At 38.4% G+C, this 20,840-nt stretch overlaps 1 protein-coding gene across 3 annotated transcripts; it reads left to right on the top strand.

The window, feature by feature from the left end:
* Positions 1-12,417: 12,417 nt before the first annotated feature.
* LOC136230296 (uncharacterized) lies at positions 12,418-16,625 on the top strand. 3 transcript variants are annotated; one of them, XR_010689340.1, is made up of 4 exons: positions 12,418-12,659; positions 12,784-13,111; positions 13,370-14,184; positions 16,405-16,625. XR_010689340.1 is itself a non-coding variant. In XM_066019340.1 (3 exons), exons 2-3 carry the CDS (start codon positions 12,787-12,789, stop codon positions 14,089-14,091), a joined length of 1,047 nt encoding a protein of 348 aa, XP_065875412.1. In that variant the 5' UTR covers positions 12,418-12,659; positions 12,784-12,786; the 3' UTR covers positions 14,092-16,340. The 3 variants fall into 3 exon arrangements, 1 of the variants encoding a protein (XP_065875412.1); XR_010689339.1 differs by having other exon boundaries at positions 12,419-12,659; positions 16,360-16,625; XM_066019340.1 differs by lacking the exon at positions 16,405-16,625 and having other exon boundaries at positions 13,370-16,340.
* Positions 16,626-20,840: the final 4,215 nt, after the last annotated feature.

The raw sequence follows: 20,840 nt of genomic DNA, 5'->3' as shown, positions 1-20,840 counted from the left end.
ATTAGTCCAATGGAACCTGTACAGGGTCGCCAGACCGATGAAGGAGGTGGCGCTGTAGGGGGCGGATCAGTTACCGGGCCGACGGTTGAGAATGAAGGCAGCGGAGGTAGTGTGAGTGATGTGGTGCCGCCAAATGGGGGAGGGGCAAGAGTAATGGAGCAGGCTAGGGGCAGTTCTGATGCGATTTTGACAGTAACTAATTCAGTTACAACTGCCAGTGGTAAGGAGAACATGGGGGATGTAGGCGTGGGTGACACAAAGAAGAGGCGCAGGGAAGGTAGTTCTCAAGTGGGGGTTGATGTAGTGGCAATTATTACTAATCCATTGGGCCCAAAAAACGGGTCGGGGCGGGCTCTGCTGGACAGGCCCGCCTGATATTATGAGTATCTTGGCCTGGAACTGCCGTGGGATAGGCAACTCACGTGCAGTAGGCGTTCTTGTGGATATTGTCCGTCAGTATAAACCGGATATTATTTTTCTGTCTGAAACTAAAATCTGTCTTAGTCGTTTGGATGCAATTCGATGACGACTAAGCTATGCGGGATGTATTGGTATGGATTCGGTAGGCCAGAGTGGGGGTCTGGGTCTAATTTGGAGGGAGGCTGAGATGGTACAAGTTATTGAAACGCATAGAAATTTTATTGATGTTCATATGATTCTGGTTTCCCAATCTGTTTGGCGTTTCACTGGGTATTATGGGGATCCAGAACGACCAAATCGGTCAAATTCATGGCGGAGGTTGTGTTGTCTGGCTGAGCAATCAGAATTACCCTGGTGTTGTTTGGGAGATTTTAATGATTTGCTTTCTCAGGAGGAGAAGCGGGGATGGCGGGTTCATCCTCAAAGTTTGATTGACGGGTTCAGAGAGGCTGTTGTGCAGAGCGGGTTAGTGGACTTGGGCTTTGTAGGTCATCCGTTTACATGGGAGCGGGGTAGAGGAATGGACCGATGGGTTGAGGAACGCCTTGATCGTGGTTTAGCATCACAGACATGGCTGAATTTGTTTCCGAATGCTGAAGTTAAAGTATTGAATTTTACTTCATCTGATCATTTGCCACTCTTGTTGTCCCTTCAACAGCAAAGCAAGAGGGTTTGGGTCAAAAAATTCAAGTTTGAAAATTCATGGCTACAGAATGGGTGTTGTCGTAGCATTGTTGAGGATGCTTGGAGAGGCTGTGGATCTGATCAGATTTTGGTAAAAATTGAGGAGTGTGGCGGAATTTATGGAATTGGGGCAAAGACTATTTGAGTACGTTAAAGCATAAAATGGTTCAAGTAAAGAACGATTTGGCTCAATTACGATGTCGACGGGATATGGATGGGGTGAAATTGTTCAAAGAGAAACATGAAGTGTATTTTCAGGTACTGGGCCAAATGGAGGTTTTCTGGAAACAAAGATCGAAGGCATATTGGCTTAAGATGGGAGACGCTAATACGCGTTTTTTTCACGCCTTTGCAAATGGTCGAAGGAGGATGAATAAAATTGAAAAGTTGAGGGATGAGAATGGAAATTGGCAGAATTGGGAGAGTGGAATGGATGGTGTTATAAAATCATACTTTCAGGACCTGTTTCAATCAGCGAATTCATTTTCCATGGATACTTTAGATAATATCCAAGCGGTAATTTCTGAAGAGCAAAATGCTGAACTGATACAGGAAGTGAGTGAACAAGAGGTTCGGAAAGCAGTTTTTAGTATGCATCCAGATAAGGCACCAGGACCTGATGGTATGAATCCTGCGTTCTATCAGACATTCTGGTCAATAATTGGGCCTGATGTGGTTAAATTTTGCCGGGATTATATGGATTCGGGGACTCTTCCGCCAACAGTAAATGATACCAACATTGTGCTGATTCCAAAAAAGAAGCAGCCTGAAACGATGATGGATTTTAGGCCGATTTCTCTCTGTAATGTGTTGTATAGAGTTCTTGCAAAGGTGATTGCCAATCGGCTGCAACCTCTATTAAATGGCATGATTTCTGAAGCTCAAAGTGCTTTTGTGCCTGGTAGGCTGATCACTGATAATATAATTATTGCTTTTGAAACAACCCATTACCTTAACAGACAGACACAAGGGAGATTTGGTTCTGTTGCGCTAAAGATTGATATGAGTAAAGCGTATGATCGGCTTGAGTGGAGCTTTGTTCGAGCCATATTGATGAAGTTTGGATTTTCTGAGGTATGGCTAAATCGTGTTCTGAAGTGTATTACTACTGTGAAGTATCATGTTGTTACGGAAGGTCAAGAAATTGGTCCGATTGTACCCTATCGAGGTGTACGACAGGGTGATCCTCTCTCCCTGTATCTTTTTATCATTTGTGTTGAACGGTTGAGTGGGCTGATTCGTCAGAAAGAACGAGATGGGCTTTGGCATGGTTGTCGGATCGCGCGAAATGCCCCTGTGGTTAGCCATCTATTTTTTGCGGATGACTGTTATCTGTTTTTCAAGGCTGATGTGGATGAATGTGAGGCGGTGCAGGAGGTGTTGAATGAGTATGAACTCGCATCGGGACAAGTCGTGAATTTCAATAAGTCGGCTATCATGTTTAGTCGAAAGGTGGCGAGGGAGGTTCGAATTGCAATGTGTAATGTCCTGGGAGTGTAAGAAACAACTGATCAGGGGAGATACATTGGTCTTCCGTCAATGGTGGGGCAAAATAAATCCACGATTCTACGTTTTGTTAAGAGCCGTGCGTGGGATCGTATTCAAGCTTGACATAATAGGCTACTGTCTAGAGTTGGTAAAGCAATTCTCCTGAAAACTGTATTACAAGCTTTACCTAATTATGCCATGAATGTGTTTCTTTTTCCTCTTGGGGTTTGTCGTGAATTAGAATGGATGTTTAATATGTTCTGGTGGTGTAATGGCAATTTTGGGATAAGATGGATGAGTTGGGAGAGGATGTGTGTGGATAAAGAGGAGGGCGGCATGGGTTTTAAGAAACTCCATGAATTTAATATGGCGATGCTTGGGAAGCAGGGATGGTGAATTTTGACGAAGCCGCATGCCTTAGTGTCACGACTGTTAAAGGCTCGCTATTTTCCTCATACGGATTTTACCCAGTCACTTAAGGGTCGAAATCCAAGTTATGTGTGGAGCAGTATATGGGAGGCGACTCAGGTTTTGATGCGGGGATGTAGAAGACGTGTGGGCAATGGAGTTAATTTGAGGATTGGGGAGGATGCATGGATTCCAAAGAATGCTGCAGGTCGGCCAACCACTGCGCTTCCTGATCATATTCTGCAAGCACCGGTCTCGTCACTTTTTTGCATTGAAAGGCGAGCGTGGGATTCTGAGGTTATTTTGGATATTTTCAACCCTCATAATGCTAACAATATCCTCAGTATTCCTTTATCCACAAATGATAATTCCCATGACTGGTACTGGTGTTATGAACAGAATGGCGAATATACTGTAAAAAGTTGTTATAAGTTGGCTGTTAATGAAGTTGTGAATGGGAATATCGGGGTTTGGAGGAAGTTATGGAAATTGTGGGTGCCTGAAAAAATAAAGAATCTGGTTTGGAGAGCGTGTCATGAAGTTATACCTATGGCGGCGAATCTTGCTCGGCGAGCAGTTGTATTGTCTGGTTTATGCGGATTCTGCAGTGAGGAGCAGGAAACAAGTCTGCATATTTTTAAGAAATGCCGTTTTGCACGTGCTGTATGGAGTTATGCTGATTTTGGACGAGGATTTCGTCATAGCAATGAAATGTTTTTTAGAATGGATGGGTGAACTGCTGAATTCATTGTCAATGGATAAGTGCTGTTTATGGGCATCAGTTATTTCAAATATCTGGTATTGTCGAAATCGGTTGATCTGGCATGGAGAGAGGCCGCGGGCAGAGACGGTTTTCCAGATGGCATGCTCGAGTTTGCAGGCATGGCGGGCGGCACAACTGCTGGTGTCGAATAATTGTTGGGTACCAGCTACGCCGAACAGTATTGATCGCTGGAGGCGACCGCCTATGGGATATTCAAAATTAAACGTCGATGCTTCCGTCGTAGCTGGTTCGGGAGTTATGGGAATTGGAGCTGTGTTGAGGGATAGTGCAGGGGTTTTTTGTGCGGGAATGGTGAAGAAAGTGCTTGGAAATTTTCTCCCAAGGGAAGCTGAGGCGGTAGGGATCAAGGAGGCACTCAGTTGGGCAAAGAATCGCGGAATTGATAGGTTGATTATTGAGTCTGATGCGCTGACTGTGGTTGAAGATATTCATAGACCGCGTTATCGGTCTGCCTATGACACTCTAATTGAGGATTGTAAGAGGTTCTTAGTTTCTTTTAATGACGTAGCTGTCAAGTTTGTTGCTCGTTCTGTGAATGAGGTTGCTAATGCTCTTGCTCATGCACATCATTCTTTGTCAGAATTAACGAAGTGGGGTATTTTCCCTCCGGATTTTATTTTGCATTTGTTGTTTGCTGATTCATATTAATATATCTATTATGTTTGTTTCAAAAAAAATCTATTTTTTTAAATCGTATTTTTATTCATTGATATGATAAATTCACTACTATAATTTTTAAGTTTATTTAAAAGCAATGAGTTAATTTTTAGTTTAATTGAAATGAGAATTAACAAAAACAAAATTAATCGGAATAAGGGGATAATAAAATGGTTTGACGTCTTAACAAAAGAAAAAGCAATCAAAATCGAAATAGATGACACCATAAAAATTGTATATATATTAAAGGGAAAAGTACAAAAATAAACCTTGTGGTTTGGCCCATTTTCGAAGTGCGCCCCTGTGGTTTAAAAGTTTGCAAGTTGGTGCCTTGAACTTCATTCCGTTAGCAAAGAGGGGTAAATCAGGGAAACGCCGTTAGAAGTGATGATCTGGCAAAAAAAAGGCATGTGACTGCTGGGGGCATTTTTGGAAGACAAAATATGGGTAACTCTTATAAATACACGAGATTACAAATAATAAACCCCCAATTTATGAAAATCGAATCCCTAAATCCTAGTCTGTGAAATCCCTAAATTGAAAAGCAAAAAGCACGAAACAACGGAGTCGATTCTACTGCTGAAATCATCTGGCGAAGGTGGGACGAACTGGTATGTTTGCTAAACCCTAATTTAACTGCTTCGTAATTTCTTCTCAACCCTAATTTAACTGCTTGGTGATTTCTTCTCAACTTTTTCTGGGTTACGATTGATACGGTCTTTGAATTGGTGCGTGTAATCGATAGTCTGCAATGGCTTCAAGTGTTGACTCGTCTTTGGGTAGCAGAACAGACACTGAGAATTTAATGAAATGTCGATGTGGCTTGATATCCCCTGTTCGAACAGCTTCAACTAATGCTAATTTTGGTCGAAGATTTGTTGGTTGTGGCAGATACAGGGAACAAGCGAAATGTGATTATTTCGTATGGTTAGATCATCCAATATGTGACAGAGGGAGGGAGGTTATTCAGCAGCTGAAGCAAAAAATGAAGGACTGTGAGGAACAGATGGAAGAAGCTTATGCAAGGTTGGCAGAGATGGAGGTGGAACTCAATAGGTGTAAGGTTCTAAATCATAAAATGGAGTTAGAGCTGCAGACGAAGATGGAGGAAACAGAGGCACTGAAGTTGGAGTTTACCAGGAAAAGAAAATTTGATGTAGTTAACAGCCTGAAGTTTAGTGGATATTTCATTTTAGCAATTTTTGTAATAGCAATTGTGTTGGGTGTTAATATTGAAAGGGTAGAGGTGGTGAAGAAGTTGTCAGACTAAAAGTTTAGGGTGTTAAACAAGATGAATGTGTTTTGAATCTGAATTTTGGTAATATTTATGATTCAGCTTTGTTCAATTACATTTGTGACTATTGGCTTTAGTGGTAATGGTTAATGTCCAGCTTGTGATCATGGTATATAGTTTATTTGTGCAATTACATTTGAGAGTAATGGCTTTGTGCATAGGTTTATTTTTGTGAGTAATGGCTTTAGTGGTAATGGTTAATGTACAGCTTGTGATCATGGTATATGGTTTATTTGTGCAATTACATTTGAGAGTAATGGCTTTATGCATAGGTTTATTTTTGTGAGTAATGGCTTTAGTGGTAATGGTTAATGTCCAGCTTGTGATCATGATATATGGTTTATTTGTGCAATTACATTTGAGAGTAATGGCTTTGTGCATAGGTTTATTTTTGTGCAATTTAGATGCTTTGTGTATAGGTTTGTGGAATTACAATTCGGACAAGTAGCTTTGTGCATAGCTTCGTCCAAAAACAGAGCAAATATCCAGCACAATTAAGATACGAAATGACCATTTGCATTACTTCAACACAACTGTTCAACATAAAAAAATGGGTACCACGCAATACATGTGACTTCCCCACAATTCAAGCATGCCAAACATAGCAAAGTATGCATTTGGGTTACAAAACAAAAAACTGTCCACATTGGAACCAAAATAGCTAGAAAGTAGCTACAAAATCGAACAAAACAGCATATCCTATAACATTCTAATTTTTCTTAGTCTTCCGTTTCTTCTGTCCGCTAGCATTGGCAATGCCTAGTAATTCACTTGCCCTTCTGAAGTTTCTGAACACACTTGTTGTAGGAGTTGGTTGTGAGGAATGCCTTGTGGTACGTGCTGGCTGTGAAGACTGCATTGCATTTGGAGCTGGCTGGGAAGCATGCCCTGTTGCAGTTGGAGCTGGCTGGGAAGTCTGCCCTGTTGCAATTAGAGCTAGCTGGGAAGCCTGCCCTGTTGCAGTTGGAGCTGGCTGTGAAGTTTGGCCTGTTGAAGTTTGAACTGGCTGTGAAGTTTGGCCTATTGCAGTTTGAACTGGCTGTGAAGCATGGCCTGATGCAGTTGGAGCTGGCTGTGATTGCCCTGTATGTGAAGATTGGCCAGTTGTAGTTTGGTTCCTCCTAGGTCTGGCTCTCCTCCTTAATGGAGATACCTTGTAAATATACATGTAAACAACATAAGCAATCAACTCATAAATTCACCATTTAATCCACATACATTCAACAATTTCAACTTCATATAAACCACACAAACACATTTATATGCATGTACCTCTCCGGTATTACCCAAACGTTTATTTCTCTCCTTTCGGATTCGTCTCTACCAAGCCGTCTCTCCGGTAATGGCTGCCTTACATCCCCTAGAATTATGCCCTTCCATCTTGCATCTACCACGTAGAATTTTACCACCAGCCCTTGTAACTTTGAATGGGTTGCGTGGCTCATCTGCTTGCCTGTTCCTCTTCTTCTTGGGACGCCCTGATGGTTTCTTAACAACCCATGGATGTATGTCTGGTAATTCAGTCCTCACCCACTCTTCATGACTAGGGATAGGGTTAATTACATGACTATACACTCCTAAGTACACATCCTTGGAGAAGTATCTATCAACATAAGATTCAGGCTTCTCTCTATTAGTGTATATGGCAGAGATAGCATGCTTGCAAGGCACTCTTGACAATTGCCACAACCTACAACTGCAAGTCCTAGCTCCCAAATCCACAACAGATGTGGTGTCATAACAATCCACAGAGCATTTATCTTGACCCGCTGCAGTACAGAAACAGTTCCTAGCTTCAATCTTCAGCTTTTCCAATTGCTCTTGAATTGCAGGGCAAATATCCCTCTTGTACCTTTTCATCCCTTCTGAATTAATATGGTATCTTTTCATAATCCTTTTTCTTATCCACTCAAACATTGCAAGAACATGTAAGTTTCTAGCTAACTTGATATAGGCATTGAATGACTCACATATGTTATTCTGCAACGCATCCGATTTCGTGTGAGTAGAGAAATGACATCGTGCCCATATCTTTGGATCATGCTTCATAACCCAATTGTAAGCAGACTCGTCAAGGTTTTTAATTGCTTGCATATGGAATTCCCATGAACGTTCAGTACTAGCTCCTGCTGCCCTCCACAATAGATTCTTGTATTCTGTCCCTTTGAATTGCAACTTCATGTTCTCCCACATATGCGTTACACAAAACCTGTGCTCTATACTTGGCATGACTGTGTTCATTGTCTCTACCAACCCCTAATATTGACCAAACAATAAACAAACAAAAGTAATTAGATTCAATGAATGACATTAAACACTCATATCTAATTAATTACAATAGTCAATCAAATTTAAGGACGTACCTTTTGCTGCTCTGACATGAAGACCCATTTGGTCTCAAGTGGTGTACCAAAATCAGAAACCAATAATTCCAAAAACCATTGCCAAGAGGCTTTGCACTCTATGTCCACACATCCAAGTGCTAATGGGAACATGTTCTCATTACCATCTCTAGCAACAGCACATAACAGTTGGCCACCCATTGGTGATTTGAGAAAGCATCCATCCAGACCAATTAATGGCCTCATTCCAGCAAAATACCCTTGTTTTTAAGCTGTAAACCGCACATACATGTACTGAAAAACAACAATCTCCATAGGTATAGCATTTGATGCACTTGCTTCACATGTGTGTTCCAAAAACTGCAGCTCTGTCTGAATTTTGATCAAGCTTCCAGGATTTGATACCTTGATCATTTCTGCGTAATCATACAACCGCTTATACTGCAATGTAAGGTCACCTTCAAAGTGTTTTGCGGCCCTTCTCTTTGCCCTATAGCATTTAGAAGGTTTAACTTCGGTTCCTAACTCCCTCTAGATCTTCATCTGCATTGCCTCCACGCTCCAGTCTTTATTTTCCCGCAAATCTGACCTATACTTTTCAGCAATGTAAGCTGACCCAACCAATCGATTGACATTGTCCCTTGGACACTCATGTTTTGGCTTGAAAGTTTTTATCTGGAATGTCCTTGTCCTTCTCATTGAAGATGCATGTACCTTAAAACCACATTTCTGCTTGCATATGGCAGTCACAGTTGTTTTAGTATTCCTGCTCAACTTATAATCAAATCCTTGCTTCACTGCCCACTCCTTCAGTGCCTTCCTATACACATAAACGTTCGAGAACCTCATACCCAAAGACAACTTAGGATCTGCCATCCCTGTGACTTCATTAAATTCTTCAAATTTAGGGTTACCATCATCAGAAGACTCACTCAAGCTGTGCAAGTCATCTTCATCACACGGGCTCTCATTGAATTCCTGAAAGTCTTCTTCATTCAGGGCAGGTTCAGCACCAGCTTGACTTTCACCTTCTTGTCGATCTCCCTCTGCTCCATCAACATATCTTGTGTAGTTTTGGAATATGTCATCATCACTCCCCTCTAGATCCACAAACTCTTCACTCAAGTCCAATTCAACATCAGTGGTGTCACTATCAACCTCATCCCTAGTATAGTCATAGTCGCCATCATCAGAATCATCTTCCCCAGTGCTAGCATCATTGTTTGATTGCTCAGATGGATCTTCATGTGGATCATCAAAAGGTTGTGGTGATTGCTGAGTCCCAATTGGTGTTTGTGGTTCAGTTTGTGTCTGTTGATGAAATGGTGATTGTGGCTCAGTTTGCATAGGTGGGGGTGATTGTGCATCTTGGGGTTGTGGCTCTGGATGGATTGATGTTTGTGGCTCAGTTTGCATAGGTGATTGTGGTTCAGTTTCAAAAGGTTGTGGTGAGTGTGGTTCAGTTTGTATAGGTGGGGGTGATTGTGCATCTTGGGGTTGTGGCTCTGGATGGATTGATGTTTGTGGCTCAGTTTGCATAGGTGATTGTGGTTCAGTTTCAAAAGGTTGTGGTGAGTGTGGTTCAGTTTGCATAGGTGGGGGTGATTGTGCTTCTTGGGGTTGTGGCTCTGGATGGATTGGTGTTTGTGGCTCTGGATAGTTTGGCTGTGGGGCTGGTTGGTTTTCATTTACAACTGCAACAGGCACTACTTCTTGGTAGAACAGATCATACGTCTTAAGCGGCTTATTGTAATCAAACATGTTGAATATGTCTTTGTCCGATGTTATTTCCTCATACGCTATCTCACCTCGCAGTCCCCATATCTTAAACCATATCTGACAGCAATTTGCATAACCCAGCTCAAACCCAATAGTTTGTAGTTCAAATAATGATAAGTAGTCCACGTCCGTCTCCTCTATTATCTTGATACTACCCCCATTGTAGACCATATCATCCTCTGTAATGTCCCATTTGCCTCCATGATGTATGATTAACTTGACATACTTAAACATTATCACCACCTATACGAAATAAACATGATTTTTAAACCACAATTGCAATTATCCATAAAGAGATTAACCAAGACCAACATTAACCAAGACTAACAAAGCAACAGATATCCAACTATAAATCATCAATAGACAGAGTAAACATCAATACTCAGTAATAAGCAATCGTCCAACAAGAGTAAACATTAATCAACAACATGCAAACAAGCAATTGTCCATACTCAGCAATAACCAATTGTCCAATATGAGTACACATTACTCAGCAACAGGCAAACAAGCAGTTGGTCAAAATGAGTAAACATAAACAAATAATCACATATCCAAATAGAGCATCATCAACTATACAAACATAAACTAACATTAAACAGAGTGCCCATTGGCTTGAAACAAAGAAACACTTATCCAACAAGACATTAAACATGGTAAACGATAAACATGCTATACTATAAACAAAAGTATGAAACGATAATCAAACGTATTGAAATGATAAACACAGGTTCAATCGATTAAGCAACAGTATAGAAACGATAATCGCGGTAAACGATAAACAAAACAACATCGCGATTGAAACGATAAACAAAAAAAAATGATTAATCCATTGAAACGGCTAATACAGGTTCAATCGATAGTTAAAAACAACATTTAGCAAAAGGAGTTCAATCGACAATAATGAAACTTATTGCGTAACCCACTTAATCACTGTACAAAACCCATATTATCACCCTGCAAAACCCATTTCCCCCCTTTTGAAACCCATTTGTATCTATAACACCGAACATGCAAAACAATCACTACAAGTAGAAAGAATAAAAAATAAACAGAGTATGCGTTTGAACCTTGTAAAACAGAGTAAGCTGAACCAGTAGCAAAACAATCCCCGCTTTTCTTACACAACCACCATGTTCTTCTTCGTAAAGATGGTTCGTCTGCGATGTGGAGTTTGAAAGAATTACCTTTTTCAAATGTGTTTGATCCTTTAAATGTGATGGAAGCTTGAAGATGAAAGGTTTCTGGTTAATGAAAAGGTTAGGGATGACAGTTAATATGAAAAAGGTAAGAGGAATAAAGACTTTTCATTTACCACTCAATCTTTTATCTTCCGAAAGTGCCCCCGGCATGTCACGTGACTTTTTTGCCAGATCATCACTTCTAACGGTGTTTCCCTGATTTACCCCTCTTTGCTAACGGAATGAAGTTCAAGGCACCAACTTGCAAACTTTTAAACCACAGTGGTGCACTTCGAAAATGGGCCAAACCACAAGGTTTATTTTTGTACTTTTCCCTATATTAAAGGCCTAATGCTTTATTAGTCCTCTTAATTTGTCTAAATTGATTATTTTATCCCTTTAACTCATCGAATGTTCTATTTATCCCTTTAATTTCATAAAAATTGTATTTCTCACCATCTTAACTTGTCCAAATTAGTCATTTTACCCCTCCCCAACTAATCCAATGTCCTATTTACCCCTTTAACTCCATAAAAGTGATATTTCTCACCCCTCTATAGTGCAAAATTAATAGAACTTATTCGAATGAGTTTGAAAATATTTTTTTTTAATATTAACTTTTTTATTTTGTTTTAATTTGATAATTATATTGATCATTCATGTGTTTATTACAATAATATTGTATTACAATAATTAGATAATCAAAATTTAACTATACAAAAAAGTTGAAAAGAGAATGAATGAATAAATGACACAAATAACAAGAACATTAATATAAACAAGTTAAAGACATTATATATAGGGATAAGATACTAAAATATGCCTATGGTTTTTGGGGAAGTATCAATCTAGGTTTCACGTACACAATAAGACCAATATAAGTTTAACGTTTAAAAAATGTATCAATTTAGGTCTTGATAACAGATTATAAGGGTGATAAATAACACTTTGTGGAGTTAAGGGGTAAATAGGATATTCTATGAGTTGAAGGGTTGAATGGAAGTTGAAGGAGTGAGAAATACCACTTATTTCTATAGAGTTAAGAGGGTAAATAAAATATTGAATAAGTTGGTTGGTAAAATGACGAATTTAGATAAATTGAGGAACTAGAAAAGCATTAGGCGTGTAATAAATATGAAAGGTGACAACTATATGTAGAGAAATCCAACAAGTATCGAACAAATAAATACATAAAAGAGAAATTAACCTATATATATTTTTTTTTGGTACAGAAACTTAAACCTTAGAGTGTCTTAAACCTATATATATAAAGTAAGTGTTACTTTATTTTTTTCATCATTGGATGATAGTGAAATTTGACAAAATAAGCTCATCGAAGGGCGGAGAAAACAAAGTAAGACTTACTTTGTCAAAAACAAAGTAAGACTTACTTTGTCAAAAACAAAGTAAGCATAGTCTAACCCTAAACGGTAGACCGTCTCAATAAGTTAATTATAATCATATGGACATTCGTACATTAGGTACAGGAACTCTCAACTTTGCTTTATGAAGTAATCATATTTATTAAATCTAAATTGTGGTTTGGTACTCTACAATCTTAAACACAAAACAGTCACTGCCCAAAAGTTAGATCTGTTTCGCACTCCACTTCAACTAACAAAACGGTACGCATTTCTTTCCCTTTCACTTCCTCTCTCTTTAAACCAATTGATATCAACCATTATAGTGTCTACAACCTGTTCGACAAAATGCCCCAACGACAAATTTCATTGATTTTGATTTCTCTAGGCTATGGAAGTAGCAAACTGCTGTCTTGACGGCAATGCAGATGCAGTCGAGTTCTGTCCACATGACTCGTCTCGCCATGTTCTAGCAGCTGCAACTTACACTCTGCAAGAGGGCGATTGTCCGACCCGATTTGGAAGCATTTCGCTATTTGATGTGGATGCTGATGTTGGCCGGTTTGAGTTGATTCATCGTGTGGAAACTGCGGGAATTTTCGATATCAAGTGGAATCCGGTTGGTGGTAATGTCGATAGGCCATTGCTTGCTCAAGCTGATGCTGACGGATGTTTGAGAATTCATGCGTTAGAGTGCTCTCCGGACAAAGAGAAAGGTAAGGAAATATGAAAACTTTACACATGTCAAACATCATTATTTGGGGTTTTTTGTAGAAATGTTAAGGTATGCTAGCTAGCTGTATTTTCTGAATATAAATGAAGCCAGTATCATATTAGGTAGAAATGGTAATGAAAATGAAGGCCATTTCAAAGCTTTTCAGCAAACAAATCTCTAGTATCCATGCATTCATCACTTGTTAATATATTCCTTGAGTAGATGATAGTTTTTGGTAACTTCATTAAAATTCTTGCAGGGGGCTTTCTAAGAGATATTGTTGGTGAAAAGATTAGCTCCTCTATGTGCCTTTGCTTGGATTGGAGCCCATCAGCTACATCCATTGTGGTGGGACTTTCGGATGGCTCAGTCTCTGCAGTCTCATTCTCAGAGTCCCAATTAGATGTAATTCAAGAATGGAAGGCACATGATTTTGAGGTATGGGCTACTTCCTTTGACATACACCAACCACAGCTGGTATATACTGGTTCAGATGACTGCAAGTTCAGTTGCTGGGATTTGCGGGATAGTCCGGCCAATGCGGTATTTCAGAACTCAAAGATTCATAAAATGGGTGTCTGTTGCATTGCAAAATTCCCTAGTGATCCAAATAGGTTGGTCACCGGTAGTTATGATGAGTATCTAAGGGTTTGGGATGTAAGATCGATTTCGAGACCAATAAATGAGACTTCAGTTCATTTAGGGGGAGGAGTCTGGAGACTTAAGCATCATCCATATGTTCCAGGTCTAATATTGGCAGCTTGTATGCACAACGGGTTTGCAGTTGTAAAGATTGAAGAAGATCAGAAAGGTGAAGTGATTGAAACTTATTCTCAGCATGGCTCGCTCGCTTATGGAGCTGATTGGCAACGTAAGGAATTGTTACAGGGAGATAAGCAGAAGAAGACGGCTGTGGCTACTTGCTCATTTTATGATCGTCTTCTTCGGATATGGATACCGGAAAATGTTAATGTTCTTTGACTTAGTTATTCAGTGCAACAAAGGTATCTCATCCTACATTTTGAAACTAGGCATTGTGGCTGATGCTTTGCCATATGCCCATGCTTTGTTAAGGTATGCATTATCTACTATTTCTAGCTACTTTCTTTATACAAGAAGAATACTGAAACTTATTTAATGAATATCCATAGGATTATTTTGAGAATACTTGAAGATATTAAGGATATAACTTGTAATTACAAAAAGGTAAAAATGCATTAAGACTTAGATGCCCTAAGGGCGGCCCGGTCGCACTACGCGTCCCCGCTGAGCGAGGGTCCGGGGAGGGGTCCCACCACAAGAGTGTACTGGGGGCAAGCCTTCCCCTGCCAATTTATTTGGCAAGAGGCCGCTCCTAAGCCTCGAACCCGTGACCTCTTGGTCACACGACAACAACGTTTACCGTTGCGCCAAGGCTCGCCCTCTTAAGACTTAGATGCCCTAATTGTATAAATTTGAAAAGAAAAAAATCTTGAAATATGGAAAAGCAGCTGACTTTATGTTTTAGTCCTCTCTTTTATCCATCCTTGAATACAAACATAGGCTAAAAGAAGATATTACTATGTTTACTTTGAATGAGAACCTTTGTTTGTGCTAAATATAGATTAGATATCATGGCAGACATAACTTTTGTATATGTTCATATTCAGCAGCCCAAATTGGTAGTTCTTCCTCATTGCTTGGTGTTGTTTTTTTTCTTCTATTATGGTAAAAGAATAAAAATAGTAATAATGGTAAGTGTAGCTTCCACTTTCCAGTTCTTTTTTATACTAGAAATTCATTGTCTTGGGAGTTGAGGAGGAAAAAAAGATTGTGTTATGATTGCCATTGGGTATGGAATGATGAACATTTTGTGTCCATTATTAATTCATTTTTAGTGTTTTTATTATTATTAAGGGAACAGAAGGAATCTTTATTTTATTTTGTGGATGTAGAACTTGTTATAGATAGATCTTAGGAGTATATATTAAGAGCTCCACTTTCATATGTTAAACCAATGATCTTGCATCAACTCATCCTATTCCTAGTTTCCTGCCAACTTTTGTTATATATATATAGTCATAGGTTGCTTTTTTAAAGCTTGAGCTCATTTTTAGGACATTGTCATCAATAAAGTTAGAAGTTTATTAATAATTTGTGCAACTCAAAGCAATTTCTGAGTAGAACTATATTGGTGAAGTGATTCATGTTTGGTTCAAAACTTCAACCGTCTTCCTAAACTTTTAAAAGGGTACAAATGATCATATGTTATTGTTTAATTACATTTAATAATCTATATTTTTGTCCAATTGCATTCAGTAACCCCCTCCAAGCATTTTAATAACCCCAAAACTTCAATTGCACGTGAACTTTTAAAAGTTTCTAATTATTTGTGTATTTGGCATTTTCTTTTTGACACGTGGCAGAGTGTCTTCCAACAAATTTTATTGAGAAATAGAGAAACTATTGAATGCAATTGGACAAGAATAAAAGCTAGTTGGAACTTTTGAAAGTTCAAACGGACAATTGAAGTTTTGGGCCAAGTAAAAGAGCAACACATGTATTAGGCCTTCATTTTAATGCCTGTAATGACTAGAGAAGTCAACTGTGAACATAAAACTCAGATATCATTGTTGAACATAAAACTCGGATATCATAGTATTATTTTAAAATTTGTACTTTTTAACAATTTGAAAACAATCTTTTTTTATGTGTGATGTAGCTATGTATAAACTCTAAAAATCTTATTTAAACTAAAAAAATAATTTCAAACACAGATGAAATGAATAACACTGTTTTAATGGAATTAGATGTTCAGTAGTCTGGTTTTTTGAAATAAAAGATAAAAAACTCAATCCATCGAAAACGGACTGATTAGAAGGGTCGTTTCGTAATGCTTTTGCCGAACAATCCATCAGATGCAAATTTGCTTTATTTTCGCATGTTATGTTTAGGAAACACATATCTAAAATAGACCAATTAATTTATTGTGGGCTGAGTTGCACATAATATCATTTTATTTTTGTGCCCTTTGTTTCAAATTTTTTATCCTTCTAAATTGGCGATCAGCTAAAATAACAGTTAGCTCTATTAAATGCACTTTTATAGTATTTTGTTAAGATTGTTGTGTCAGAAGCACCAACTGGAAAGATGGACAGTGTCTATTTATTATTTGTCTATATTTCTCAATTATTCTTCGAATGGGTCCTTTTTGTTATTATTCTTTTTCATATTCTTGTTCTTGAGTGTGTCTGTATGTAAGCATTGCAGAGTGAGAATTTGAAATCGGCCATGCTCTCTTTTGGTGGTGCGCAGAGATATTATTTTTTAGGCTGAGAAGATAATGGGTTTGCGGCTGAGCTTTGCAAGACGTTGATCTATCTTATGTTGCCACTAATATATGTGTTTCTTCACATTTTTATTCCTTCTTATGTGGGCTCCTTTACAACTAGACCCGTTGTTCAATTATTTATAGCTTCATATTATTCATTCTTCTAACCAAAACAATGCTTCCAACAACCATGATTATTCTATTATTTCATTTATGAAACCATATATCTATCTATAATCGCATAACATGCACTTAATTTGATCTTCTAATTAGTTGCGGAGTTAAGAATTCATCTTTGAAAGTCCAAAGGATGGGAACGTGGCGGTCGCCTACTTTGAAGTTTTCTTTCACTACATAATGATACTTTTTTTATTTTCTACTAATTAATTTAAAATTACACTATCAATTTTAAGTTTAGTAAATGGTGGGGGTATCGAGATTGAACCGTATAGAGCCCTCTAGAATATCTTGACTTGTAATGGGAGCAGCTCACTGAATGCATTCTAATAGTCAAATTAGTAAGAACATCGAAAAGTAAAAATGGTAAAGCAGAAAGAGAGATAAAGAGAGTGTGTGTGAGAGTTTTGGATCCCTTTGCATGGATGCTAAGTATTTGTATTTATAGATTTTGGTGGAGTGAAATGGTTTTTTTATCCTCCTGATTCAATTTCGAAAGGCGTGACTTGATGTGGGTTGCCCATGGAACTAAGGTAATGGTTTTGGATTTGCTTCCTAATTAGGCCTAGAGAGTTTTGGCTCATTTGCCACATAGGGCTAAGCGGGTCGTACCCTTCTTTGAGTGCGTGACACTTGATGCAAGCTGGTTCGATGTTGTCGCCGAGGTGGAATCGGTTTTGGGTGGTGTGGAAACTTCAAAGAGTCTCCATCAGTTTTGTAGTGGGATTCCTAGTTTCATCTTCTGAGTTTGTCTCCATGAGGAGATGCTGGTGTCCAAGTTTTTGGGGAGGATGTTCATTTTTCTTTATTATTGGCTTGTTCGCTCGTTCGAATAATTTATTTTGTGGGGTGACCTCGTGGGGAGTTGTTTTCACCATTTTAGTTTTTGTTTCATAGATTGTGGCAAAGGACAAGTAGTGTTATAGTCTATGCTCACTAAACGATGGAGTATTGAGATTGTATGCGTATATAACCTACCAAAATATCTTGACATGCGCCGGGAGAGAGAGAGAGAGAGAGAGTCTGCTTCCTTACTAGGCCCAAAGGGTTTTGAATCATTTACCACATCAGTAAGTAACCAATCATACACTCATTCCACTACTATAATTTCTCACCATAAACCAATATTTCATCTCAGATTAATTCTAATGTTCTAATGAGCAGTTTAAAAAATGTAAACCAAGATAAAAAGAAATTGAATGGTAAATATAATCAATTGAAAATTATATATATAAAAAAAACTCATGTGATTTCCTTGATTTGTAGCAGAAAAATGTAGTATTTTTATTTAAAAAAAAAAAGACACTTACTTTATACAGTTATACAAAAAAAAATTAATTAAAGTTGTTAATCTTTGATGATGTGAAATGTTAACATTGTTGGTATTATTAATTTTTATTGACATAATATGTTGACTTTATGATGTCGTACGTTGACTCGATGACGTGAAATGTTGACATTGTTAATATAAGACAATTCTTTGAGATCTGTTTTTGAAGAAGTTAAGCTTGACACTGTCTGGTGGATTGGAGAGGGGTCTACTCGGAATTTCTGGGTTGATAGGTGGGTAGAGCCCATTATTGCAGAGCAAATGAATATCCCTGCCCTCTCATGAGTCAATCTGTTTGAGCCAATTCACAACTTTAGGCATAATGGCTCGTGGGTTAACTTACAATCTCTGCATGAGGACGTTTAGGCAGCGGTGCATCGGATTGAAGTTATGACTGAGCCTGACTCTTCCACCTGGAAGCCAGCTGAATCTGGTAAGCTCACAGCAAAAGCGTTCTATGAAAGTCACTCGATGAGAGATCAGATTGGTTGGAGCAATTTCTTATGGAATTCGTTCACTCCGCCTCGAAGATCCGCGACTTGTTGGAAGCTGATTCATGGTAAGCTAGCGACTCAATAGCTGCTTCAGAAGCATGGTATTCATCTGGCTCAAAGGTGTGTGCTCTGCAAGAATGGAGAGGAATCGTTTGCTCATCTTTTTGTCAGCTGCGCAGTTACAAGAGAGCTGTGGTCTATGGTTTTTAACGAGTTCAGTATGGGCTGCGGCTTTACTGATTCTTTCTCTGATTTCTTCACCGTGTTAAGGCTGCTGAGAGTTAGGAGAAGTAGAAGGAAGAAGTGGATTTCCGCAGTGATCACCTGCGTCTGGTTTATCTGGATGACGAGAAACAGAGCTATATTTGATTCAGAGCTCCCTTCAATCCAAACACTCAAGTACAAACTTATGATCTATATCAGGGAAAGGAGCGCTAATCCTGAGGCTGTCGTTCGAACGTTTAATGAGCCTGAGTGCATTACTGTTCGGTGGATTGCGCCTCCGACTGGTTGGCTCAAGGTTAATACAGACGGAGCCGCGAATTCTTCGGGCATTGCCGGAGCAGGAGGCATCTTTAGAAATTCTAGAGGGTTTGTGGTTGGCTGTTTTGCCCTCCCCTTACGATGTTCGCCTGCACACATCGCTGAGCTCAAAGCGATTATGTTTGCCATTAATTCTGCCTGGGAAAGGAACTGGCGTTGGATCTGGATAGAATCTGATTCGGCTTATGCGGTGCAGCTACTAAATAATGGAAGGACTGATGTTCCTTGGATAATCAGGAGAGACTGGCAATCCTGCTTAGCTAAGCTTTCGGATATGAATTGGCGTGCCACTCATATCTATAGAGAAGGAAATCAAGCAGCGGATCGACTGGCCAATCATGGGAAATCTCTCTCGGCTATTTACTGGTGGCATACTGCACCTCACTTCTGTCAAAGCTTCGTGTTTGATGACATTTGCAATGTAGCTCATATTCGAGTTCTGTAATATTGTTCTTTCATTTTTTCATTTTTTCTTTCCTTTTCTCCCTCCCTTTGTATTCTCCTTTTTTTTTAATAAATTTCGGGTTGTTGGTTGTGCTGGAGGTGCCAGCCTAGCTGGGATGTCCGGCCTTCCTTCGCGTCCCAACTTTGATGCAAAAAAAATATAAGACAATGGAATATGGCCTTTGGACTTGTTCAAAAAGTTTGATTTGCTCCTAAACTTTCAAAGTGTTCTGATAACTCATTGAAATTGTATAAAATGTTCAGTTAGCCCATTGAATTTGCGTAAAATGTAATCAATTAATCACTCGGTTATAAAAAAAAATGTTAAATGCAGAAGATATGTTGCATACATCTTAAAAAAGTAAAACGACCGAGGTCAGAGTATGCGATTCTAATATTAGAGAAGAAATTTTTTTATAGTTGAACAAGTAAAAAATTATTTTTTTAATATGTTTTAATCTATTTTGTGAATTACGTAATAATATTCTAAGTCCGCATTTAACTTACTTTTTTACAACCGATTGATTAATTGATTACATTTTACGTAAGTTCAGAGGGTTAACTGAACATGTTATGTAAATTCAGAAGGCTATGAGGATATTTTGAAAGTTTAAAAGCGAATCAAAACTTTTTAGATAAATATTATGGCTTGATTTTTTATTCACATCATATATGTTATGATGTGATATGCTGAATGTAACAAACATGTCAATCGAATTTCTTTGTTTATACATAAAACTTTTTTTTTTGTTTTGACAAAAAGAAATACCAAATTCATTTACAAAACAAATGAAAATACAATGGTGGTGAAACTCTTAGCCTAGTGATTGAGAGTTTACCTATGATTAGGGAGGTCATGGGTTCGAATCACATCCGGGTGGGCTGAAGATTTTTCTTTCTTCTTTAATGTAAGTGCGTTGTGTGCAATTTAAAAAAAAATGAAAATACAATGATTTGTTTTGTAGTTTTCCATATAATGAAACAATGGTGCCTTCTATGGTTACTTTGTTTTTGACAAAGTATCATTACTTGGTGTATTTTCACCATTGGATGATGGATTAGAAAATTAATCCAATGGTGAAAACGCATAAAGTAAGGTTTACTTTGTTAAAAACAAAGTAAGCATAACCTTTACCATGAAACAATATAGTTTATTACAACTATCTACTCCCGATCCTTCTTCGGATTAAAATGCTCAAAATAGGTAAAGAATGACATAAAGATTAAAAATACAAGATTAAGAACACTTAAAAAATGAAAATTTGATTTACAATAAATGATGAATTTAGGTAAACTCGGGTTGTTAGATCAATTAATGTACACCTAGAAAATCTCTGAAAACCTTTATTAGAGATTTCCTGAAATTGTTCCCTCGAACTTTAGAGACGGGACGGAAAATGCATTCCTGAATTTGTTGTCATCTCTAGGGATA

The sequence above is a fragment of the Euphorbia lathyris genome, chromosome 1 (assembly GCF_963576675.1).
Source record: "Euphorbia lathyris chromosome 1, ddEupLath1.1, whole genome shotgun sequence".
Classification (NCBI taxonomy): domain Eukaryota; kingdom Viridiplantae; phylum Streptophyta; class Magnoliopsida; order Malpighiales; family Euphorbiaceae; genus Euphorbia; species Euphorbia lathyris.
This window is presented reverse-complemented; position numbering and strand designations above follow the sequence as displayed.